Here is an 11065-nt window from a genome sequence, read left to right as displayed (position 1 = left end):
TATAACATGGCTAGGGGACAATAAATAACGCAGTTTTTGGAAAGCCCCTGACTGTGGGCAAAAGCCAGCACTGTCTAGAGATTACTTGTGACATGCGCTTATCACAAGTCATGCCTTGCAGTTGAGTGTAAGATATATAGTATTACTTTAAAAAAAAAAAAAAAAAAAAAAAAAAAAAAAAACATGACCTGATGACATTTGGATTATTTCATTTGCCCTGTGTCACATGTGATAAATGCGTTTATTTGATAAATTAGCAGAAATAGATTGAACAGAGTGACATGATATACTATTGCACTTTACAATACCTATAAATGTACATATATTTCTGTATAATCTATTTCCTGGTATTACTGATCTAACTGTAATAACTAACAGTTAAACCCACAAACTAACATTTATAGAAATGAGGCAACTAAGTAGTCAGTTCCTTTTAATTGTCTATCAACTTTTATTTCCCCTTATGGAGTCTTTTTGTTTCAAAATCAAAATGAAAATAAATGCAACAGCATTTTTACTCATTCTTTATTGTTTCCATTTGTTTCAGCACACAAAGTTTAAAAATCAAATTCATAAATCCAAATATGAAAAAAATGCTCAATGCAGTACTTTTCAGTATGAAAAGAGTCAGCATGGAAAAGTAGGCTATTCTACAGGCTATTCTTAACCAAAGCTATGATCAAATGGGATCACAGTAACATTAGAAGTATTCATTATGAAAAAACACAACTAATCATAAAAAATTAATTAAACAGAAGAAGTTTTTTTCTTAGTAGAAAAACAAATCAGTCCTATTTCAGACTTAACCTTCTCTAAATGTACTCAGAAAAATTTTTCATTTCAAGATCATTGGAAATATGAAATATTTCTGAATTCATTTTATATATGAAAAATACATTTATGAAAGCATATAGTGCTAGATAATACAAAGTTGGTGTGCATATAAACAAGGTGGAAAGTACCCATGTGAAATGCTCTAATGCCTTTAAGGGAAGGATGTGCATGCAGTGATAGGGTTACTAAAAATAATTACTTCAGTAAACAGTGAAGCACTTGAAAGAAATTCATGTAAATTAAATCATTATTATTAGTAGATACAACCTATTTATGTATTCAGTAAACATGTCTCACTTTACATTTCTGCATGGTTGGCAATTAAATGTGTGTACCAAAGCATTTTAACTGATTGCTATAAACACAGTGCTGTAGTATATTGCAGTATCTACACATAACTAAAACCCATAGGCCTATTCATGTAATGTCTTGGCATCAAATTTTTAAAACAGTATATGTGAACTAGAAACAGGGAGCATAGCGCATGTCAATAGCAATACTGTTTCCCTTAATGTTTAGTGGGGTGGGGGTGGGGGGTGGGGGGTGGGTGGTGGGGGTGGGGGGATGACATATAGTGCAATAGCACGTTCTTTTTTCACTCATTTATAACCGCATGTTTTTGCACAACTCTTCTGTTTTAAACCCTCATCTACACCAAAAAACCACTGAGAAGTGTCATCTATGCAACATCCTCAAACTCTTTCTCTTAATGCTGGTTTAAAATATGTTGGTATAGAATGGTTCTTTAACCTATCACCTCAAGGATTTCGGCCCCTTCTTCACTTTGTTTAGGGGGCGTAACCTTGTGGAAAAAAAGAGAAACAAATCCTATGTTGTTATTGTGAACATAGGCCCAAGAGGACACACTGATATAAGTATAAGAAATATTAGGTAAATTTATATATATATACATAAGTATAAGTATAAAGGTAAATTAGTTTACCTGATTAAAATCATTTTTCTCAAGAAGCATTTGAACATTCCTGGATGGGTTTGGAATGGATGGAAACAGCTTCTCAAATAACCTAAAAAAAAAAAAAGCCAAATTTCAAAGCAAGATTAAATGTATTTGCACAAATATAATTGCATGCACGTATAAAGATAAATTGTTTGTGAATCTTTTTTGTGTTTCAGAGGTGTTTTAGTGTAATATTCTTGTTAAATTCTTATTACTCTTATTCATTATTGTTGAGCAATATGCTGAGTGACTGGACAACCTATATGTTCTCAGACACTGTGTGTCCTCAGAGACAATGCTATTTTACTGCTATAGGACTGATCTTGCTGTTACACTTTTCTCTATACTTCTGCTACTGGGACTACATTATCATGTATTTATGTAGAACCTATGTCCTGTGTTACTTTATTGTGTGTTGTGCCATGATCCTAAAGAAACATTTGATTCCATGTTATAAGGAGGAATGTCAATAAAACCCACTTGACCTGACAAACTACAGTTATAAGAATTATAACCATGAGTTATTTAAGTCTAGATCAAAATCAAGTTAGAGGACGCCAAGTAGACTTTGGCAGTAGAATACAGGATTTGTCTGTTACTGGCTCCAATATCATGCTTTTGTCCGGTTAAAATACTGAACTCACTAAAAGTGATTTTGTACAAATCTAATGCACTGAAATGAATCGTTCTGAAAAGGGTAAAACATACATCCTGCATTCACCCAATTCCTCATTTCTTTAGTTAAGTTCTCTAATCTGCAACTTGTATGACACTGCTGACAACTTTAGTGCATTACCATGCTTTGTACAGTATGTTAGCCAGTGAGTTTTTTCCCCTCACATCAAATTACACCGCCATGGAACTCATTCAGGCTACAAACAATGGACCTCATTTATCAATCTTTTAGTAAACTCGTGTGTAAATCTTTGCATATTTTGATCACCCATAACGTGTAAAGTGTATCATTTGCATGTAGTAATATAAGTTCAAGTGCACAGACAGCTGGAAGCACAGAGTGAGCAATGAGGGTAAAGGCAGAAAGGCAGAAGTGGTTATTTCTGACTCAGTTCTTTTTGACTCAGTCATTTTCACTCACTTCTATGGTAATAAATAAATTTCATAATATATAATATTAATAATAATAAGCAAGCACTAAATCCTCCAGCATCTGAGGCATTTGTTTACGGCTTGCAGCTATGGCAGACAGATCGGCCCGTCCTCCATTTCTAAGGCGGCATTTCTTTTGTCATAGTTGAATGATTAGTTTTATTTGTCTTAATTGATGGGTTTGTGTTGGCTCACTTGTTTCTTTTTCATATACTTTACTTAATGGCAATAATATAAAACAACAGCTTTCACAAAATTTTCTTGACGGAATTCTTAGTCCCTGACCTAGTGAACTAGCATGAGGATGTGTTTTTAATAGAGAATCCAAAGCACTTCTCTACGTCGCTCTGGATAAGGGTGTCTGCTAAATGCTGTAAATGTAAATGTAATTTAACAATACAGCGTATTCCATATATAAAAGTGCAATAATCCATGCAAATTATGTTTTGTAGACGATTAAGTCAAAATTAAATTAAGTTAGTCTTATATTAGTTAGTCTAATTAAAGTAAGATGTGATACTTGAAATGTTTACCTTTGGAACTTGCAGACCAGAAGAAAAGCCAAAAGAATCATAGGAAGCACAAAAGCAATGGATAGAATCACACCTGTATTAAGCTTGTAGATGTTTCCAGATGGTTTGACCACTGTTTAAAAGAGCACACACGTATAACATTATTTAAAACTTTACACTTAAAACCAAGGGGCTATTTGATGCTTCAAAATGACTCACCCATGGCTTTACTCCAGTCACTCCAGTATTTTGTATCAGAACAGGTATTTTCAGGTTTGGACCTCATTTGAATAGTGTAACTCCTTGTTGGATCAAAGTTTGTTATGTTATATGTGTGTGTTATATAACCCTCCAACTGTACTGGCTAGGGAAAAAAACACGTTAGCTCTGCAAGCACCGAAAGTAAAGTACAAACTAGAAGTATGAAATGTGTACAAATTCTTACCTCATTATTAATCTTCAACTCATAAATAAAACATGTGCTTTTTTTAGTACAACAACTGCTTGGCTGCTGCCACTGTATCTCTAAGTTTGTTGACTTAGTTACAGTTGTAATATTTTGTGGGGGATCCAGCTTTTCTGAAAAACAGTCAAAAAACTGATGTTGTGGAGTTACCTAAAATATCACATTAAATATCCAGCTCATGTATAATTACAAATTGCATTAGCACATATATTTTTGCTATGTAAATGACTGTACTTTTTCCCTAGACCAGACTGTTTGTTAGGCTTTGACCCATTCATGATTTATAGAAACATGCCTTCCCCCTTCTCACCATGGCATCTTGTATCGCTGCAAATTTTCTGAGAATGTTCTCAGTTCTATGTATTGAGGGTCTGCTTGTGGTAGTTTTATGATCTGGTAATGTGTATATAAGGTGCAAACATTGTATTTCTGGAGGAATTTAATGACTGGAGGAATTAAAATGTTAATCCTATTCTGGATAGCTTGATAGAAAGCTGGATAGAGTTGAGTGAATTTTGTTTTGTCAAACAAAAGAAATATGTTAAGAAAGATAACATTTTTCAGCTATATGTATTAAAGCTGTGACGTATTCCATGATTTTACATAGTAATTTAGTTTTATGATGATTCAGGGATTTTATCACCTTTCTGAAATGTGCAGTTGTACAAAGGTTAGGGAAAGACATTAAAATTCAATTGAAAAATGGCTGATGACTCTAAACAACAAGGAACTTGATGGTTAATTATTGTGAATTTAGAATGCTGGAATATAATTTTCAGCTAATACTTGTACGTCTAGTGGTGTTGTGTGTAATAGAAGATTTCTTACCGATATCTGCTGGAATATAATTTTGGCAGATGATGCACAAGTAACCATTTATGGAAATATTGACTTTAACAGTCAAATGCTCATGTATCTCCTCAAAGCGGCCTTGGCATTCAACCAGTTTCTTTGAACTTTCTGGCTTGCATTTTAAAGGGTAGTCCATTGGTGTGCTGCAAAATCCAATAAATGAAGAAAAAAACCATCAATTTCTAACATGTCAATTATCTTTACAGTTAGCAATACTAAACTGATAAATATTTGTATTGACAAGAATGAAATCACTCAATAGGGACAACAACAAAATTTACCAACACGTACTGAAATGAAGCTGAATATTGTGCATCCTCAGGAAGTGAATCTGTGCTCCAGGAACAACTTAATAGATTTACATTATAAATAAAACATGGGATTTCAGATATACCTGAGAAAAGAAGTCAGAAATCAAGGTGTCACAAGATTAAGAAAAAAAGACTTCAGCGTCATGGCTTTCATAAAATGTAACTACACTGGTTGACTTCTAGATTATGGCCAAACACTAGAGACTCAAATGGAAACTGAACATAAATAGCCACATTTAGTGGGTCTAGAAAGTCAACAACCCTTTTCAACATTTGTTCCTTGGGTTGTATAATGTTGTAGAACATTAAAATTCAAAATTCAAATCAAATTCCCCTGTTCTATTTATTTAAACACATTAACCACATAAGCTATGTGAAAATAAAAATTATTCTGAAAATAAATTACGAAAATTAGAAGTAAAACACCACCATTTCTTACGCTTGCACTATTTCCTAGTTATGATCTGTTCAACTAATTACCTTCACCTGTATTCAATAGTGTGAGGTATTTAAATAAAATCCATACAGAAAACAATTCAAAAGAAAAAAGACTGTGTAATGCTAACACTAAAGAATTTTTATTTATTTAAGAATGACACATCATGCTTTTTAACCATTTAAACATAGATGTGTAACATCCGCAAGACAAGTTAGTTTCTGTTCTGTCTTACATTATAACAGCTATAAACAGACGTTTCAGCTGCTTTGCAACATTAAGTGTTCTCCTGCAAGAAGCTGCGTTTTTGTCTTATATACTTGATGAGGCTGGCGAGGGAACTACTGTTTATAGCTATTATGCAAATGAAAACAGGAACTAACTTGTGTTAAGGAGGTTCCATAATGAGGTTCAAAAATGGTTAAAAAGTGTGATATGTTCATTAATTAATTACATTAAAAAATTATATTCACGGCATCAAACTAAGCAAGAAGTGACTATCTTTTCAAACACTGATACTTTCTTGTATACACATTGTACTGATGTGCCTCCAGCTGTGCGGTCCTCCTTTCCATTACAACCGATTTGATCCAAACCAATGCACTGATAGCATTAAAGCCTGTGCCACTTTAATATCCTCATGAAATCCTCTTACTCACAATAATGCCAGAAGAGACAGAAGCTCGCAATATGGTTCTCAAAATCATCCTATTTCTATATTATACTATCTCATGGCCATGCATTATATTAAAAAAGAAAAACAAGGAAGGTTTGCTTGTTGGAAGACAAATCTTTTGGCAAGAATACAAAATTTCAGTTTGTCTGGTAAAAACACTAATACATCATTCCATCCAAGGAACTCCATTTTTACAGCAAAACAACTCCCCTACTCTCCTAAATGGGGCACTTATCAGAATAAATACGAAAATATCTAATGCCTTATACAGCCACATTATTATTATCAGGCAAGCAATGGAAAATCGAACCATAAGCCACATTACAGTGATCCAGTACACCAAAGCAAAACTACAGTGGATAAAGTACAGGAAGTAAATGCCCTTAAGTTGTCTATTCAGAATTCTGACTAAAACATAATGGGGCAGTCTAATACATGTCCAAATGATCTTGAACAATTCTATAAGCTCTTAGATAGAACCATTTTGAAAGGGAAGTTGACTTTCTAAACCCCCTGTACATTCTTTCATTTCATCAAAGTTTTACTTCTAAATGTGATATAAATACAAATCCGTAATTTTGTTAAATAAATGTAAATGCCTATGGGCTGGATTACTTGAATTTATGCAATTCTCATGGTTCTTCATCAGTAATGCAGTTTTGCTACCCTGACAACAAGAAGAGAAATACACATTTAAATCAATTAAATTTTTTATACTGTACGTGGCATGCAAAATTACCACATAACAACATATACAAACATAGGAGTTCAGTGCCTCTTCACAGGAGTCATGTATGTCATTGCCTGCAACCAAAGTACAAAAATCAACACTGAATGATAAAATGTATGTTGCCAGTGAAAATAAACACTAAAATGGCAGAAAACTTCTTCATCTTCATCTTAATGGAGCGATCACTAACCATTTTCATCTGCCAGAACCAAGGAGAGAGTCAACAGCAGTCCACACAGCCTCATATTAAAACTGTGGCACGAGAACACTTTGAATAACACGTGACATATTTAAATACAAAGTTTCCAGTAGTTCACACAGTATTTTATATGTTGACAGTGTGTAGCATCTAGTTTAGAAAAGGCTAAAACCATCATAAACTGATGAGAAATGATGAGATAGTATCTAAATAAAACTATGCTTACCTCTCAGGGTCACTTCATGTGAAGTTACAGAGATGAATTTCGGCTAAAACGGTAAGTTACACAAGGGAAGGGAAATGTGTATAAGTTTACTGGAAAGCATATTGAGGAAGTGACAACGGGGGGAGTTTCCACCCTACTGCCTGCTACTTAAAGTGATAGTTTGTGTAAAATGTAACATTTACACAAATACAGTCAATAAGAATTCAATTTACAAAGCAATTTAAAAAGAAAACTCTATGAACAAAACTATGGTTACAGTTAGCAAATTGTCATGTTATCTAGTGGCATATAGGCTATAGCGATATCAAAACACATAAATAATACTGTAGAAATTTTTAGTCTGATCTGCATCTATATATAATGAGTTTAGATTTGTCCAAGTTTACTCTGGATTGCTTAGAGGCCTCACTAGTAACATAAAGTATTCATTCATTCATTCATTCATTCGTTCATTTTCCTATTGACTTTCCTGGTGGTGGTCATGGGGCAGCAGGAAGAGAAGATCAGCTTGGACTCCTCTATCCCAAGTCTATCCCCAGCTTCTTCTGTTTATCCCCACATGTTCTCAAACCAGCTGTAAGATATGATCTTTCCAGCTGGTCCTGGGTTTGTCTTGGGGTCTCTGTCCAGTAGGAGTACTTGGTACAGCACTAGAGGATGCCAAACATGATGCATGTTTGTAAGGTGCCTCAACTAGCTCCTCTTTATTAGGAGGAGAAGTGGGTCTACTCTGAGTCTCTCCTCATGGAGAGTAAGCCCAGAACAGTAAGCCCACTGAACCTCATTTTCTGACCCTCATTTTCTGACACTTATTCTTTAGGTCACTACCCTCAGCTCATGCCCATAGGTGAGGATAGGGACATAGATTGACTGGTAAATAGAGAGCTTCTTCTGCAAAAGCTTCTTCTGAAAAGAGGCATAAAGAATTCCAAAGCCACCCAAAAACAACGAATTGAGGATTACTGCACACACACACACACCCAGTGAATGTGGAAAGGCATTCGATCCATCACAGACTACAAAAGTAAGCCTGCCTGCTGCCACCCCCCCTCCCCCCCAAATGATGTCATGCTTTCCTATAAGCTAAACTTCTTTGCTTGCTTTGACAACGGCAGCAGTGTAACAACAACAAGAATCCTAACCACAGCAGATGACCAAGTCCGCAGGTTCAACACCCACGATGCGGGCACTGCAGAAGTTCATTTCACGAAAGAAGCATGTTGTCCTGGGATGTGTACTGAAAGACAGCTGAACAGCTGGCTGAGGTATTCACAGATATTTTCAACCTGTCTTTATCTCAAGCAGTATCCCAAGTGCCTGAAATCAGCTATCATTGTACCAATGCCAAAAAAAATCAAATATCAGCAATCTAAAAGGCTTTTGACTGGTTGTGCTCGCACCCATCATTATGAAGTGCTTTGATAGATAGGTCCGCTCCCTTATCAAAACCATTATCCCTGCCTCCCTGTTCCCATATCAGGCTGCATAAAAGACAGAGGATGCCATCTCCACCACCCTCCACACCATCCTACCTCATCTAGAAAGACCAAGCACAAACATCAGGATGCTACTGGGTACTGGCACACCAGAGACCTGAAACTGAGCCCCATCTTCTATTCCCTCACCTGCGTACATACCAACACCATCACAAAATTTGCAGATGTCACAACAGTAATTGGGCTGATCACAGATAGTGATGAATCAGCCTACAGAGTAGAGGTGCAAAACCTAGTGAGCTGGAGCTGGAGCTGTCCCTTAACACCACAAAAACCAAGGAGATTATCATCAACTTTAGGAGGTCATGTAATGGGGATGAATATGCTCTAGTCCTTGAAAGAGACAAGGTAAAGAGGGTGTCCAGCTTCAGGTTCATGGGTGTCCACATCTCAGAGGACCTCAGAGGACATGGTATTTCCTGAAGACACTTAAGATGGCTGGACTACCCCACCAGCTACTAATGACTTTCTATTGCTGCACCACGGAGAGCATCCTGTCATGCTGCATCTCGGTGTGGTTCTCCAGCTGCACAGCAGCCGACAGGAAAGCTCTGCAGCGAGTTGTCTCAAAAAATTGTTTGCACAACTACCAACCTTGGAGGACATTTACAACTCTCTGTCTCAGGACAGCAACCAGCATCTGCAAGGACCCCACCCACCACTCACCTGTTCGATCTTTTACCATCTAGCAGACATTACAGGACTATCTATGCCCACACAACCAGACTGAGGAACGGCTTCTTCCCCAGGGCCATCGCTGCAGTGAACCAGTCCTCCAGAATCCTTCCATAACTGCCTGCCTGACTCTGAACAGACTCTCACACTCCACATATCTGCTTACTGTACTGACAAATACCAGTCACAGACCAACTACACAGCAGCGAGATATCACTGGCACCTGCATCGCTACTGTCTGCTGCTGCTCTGTACTTTAGAATATTGATCAGACTGAACATTGCACACAGTATCTATTCTTTACTTGCATTTAGCAGTTTGTAAATGATCTCCTAGTATTGTTACTTTGTAACCTCCTAGTATTATTACAAATACTTGTTATTTTGAACATCTAAAACTACTGCACTACAGTTATAAAAATGCAGCTACTGCTGCTCATGCTTCAACATTGTTAATCTTGTTTGCATTGCTGTACAGAAATACATGCTATTTATGACAGTATATTTATAAACCAACTCTCAACACGGTTAATGACTGCATAATAGATTTGTTAATGTATACTAATAGAATCCAGTAAGGAAGTTGCAATTAAAATTTCATTGTACTTGTACAATGATAATAAATACATTCTATTCTAAACTGCGCTCCTGCTTCACTACCACAGACCAGTACAATGACTGGAATACTGCTGCTGTTGATCCTGTCCATTTGTTGATTTCATGCTCTTTTTCCATCACTCGTGAATAAGATACTTGAACACTTTCATCAGGGATAAAGTCTCTCACCTTGCCCAGATCATCTATGGGCTAAGATGATGATGTCCACTACCTAGTGGGCTATCTTATGCAGATAGGTGGATTGGCTATGCTAAATTGCACCTAGGTGTGAATGTGTGTGTGTGAATGGTGCCCTGCAATGGACTGGAGTCCCATCTGGGGTTAATTTTACCTCCTTGCACACAGTGTTATTGGGATTAGCTCCAGATGCACCGTGACCATGGCCAGGATAAAGTGGTTACTGAAGATGAATGAGTGTACCTTTTCTATAGCATCTGAGGCATCACAAAGAAGATGCCACTGTCTGCATTATTGCCATCTCCTGTGCTAGGGTGGTATTGCAGCAGAACCAATAACTGTCCATAGGCATTTATGCATGTTATTTCAGAGTAATTTGCATAGCCACAGCCCCGGTATAACTATGAATAGGAGATGGCAAGACAAGATGCTTTGGCTTTTCGACCGTTCTGCTTTCTGTTTCTACTTTTTTGATGCTCTGGACTGCCAGGGCACTCACATGGCATTGCCAGAGCATCAAGGAATGCTTTGCAGACTTGCATTCATAGAGTGCTGCAAGGTCAATCAACTGATTCACAAAATTGGGTGATATGACCTTGGACAGAAATGCTGAATTTAACCACAAAGTCTCCACAGTGTCATCTGGCTCCCAATACATGGATGGCAAGCTAATCACCAGAGCATGCAGTTCTCTCACTCTTTTTGCCAAAGTGATCCCTAGCAAAAAAGCAGTTTTTAGAGACACTCACCTCATAATATTGAAGTGAGGGAAATCAATATAGTTTGCAGATTT

At 36.7% G+C, this 11065-nt stretch overlaps 1 protein-coding gene across 4 annotated transcripts; it reads right to left on the bottom strand.

The window, feature by feature from the left end:
* Positions 1-1376: 1376 nt before the first annotated feature.
* Positions 1377-7420, bottom strand: LOC113537654 (interleukin-5 receptor subunit alpha). 4 transcript variants are annotated; one of them, XM_026932263.3, is made up of 11 exons: positions 7308-7420; positions 7073-7150; positions 6913-6956; positions 6768-6819; positions 5021-5123; positions 4706-4872; positions 3857-3990; positions 3631-3775; positions 3433-3544; positions 1778-1859; positions 1377-1636 (listed from the first exon to the last, which is right to left on the bottom strand). In XM_026932263.3, exons 2-11 carry the CDS (start codon positions 7125-7127, stop codon positions 1580-1582), a joined length of 951 nt encoding a protein of 316 aa, XP_026788064.3. In that variant the 5' UTR covers positions 7128-7150; positions 7308-7420; the 3' UTR covers positions 1377-1579. The 4 variants fall into 4 exon arrangements, with proteins under 4 accessions (XP_026788064.3, XP_026788065.3, XP_034155771.2 ...); XM_026932264.3 differs by having other exon boundaries at positions 6928-6956; XM_034299880.2 differs by having other exon boundaries at positions 7073-7134; positions 7308-7418.
* Positions 7421-11065: the final 3645 nt, after the last annotated feature.

Source organism: Pangasianodon hypophthalmus, chromosome 26, assembly GCF_027358585.1.
Source record: "Pangasianodon hypophthalmus isolate fPanHyp1 chromosome 26, fPanHyp1.pri, whole genome shotgun sequence".
Lineage (NCBI taxonomy): Eukaryota > Metazoa > Chordata > Actinopteri > Siluriformes > Pangasiidae > Pangasianodon > Pangasianodon hypophthalmus.
The sequence above is the reverse complement of the archived record's forward strand: the minus strand, read 5'-3'. Positions and strand labels throughout refer to the sequence as shown.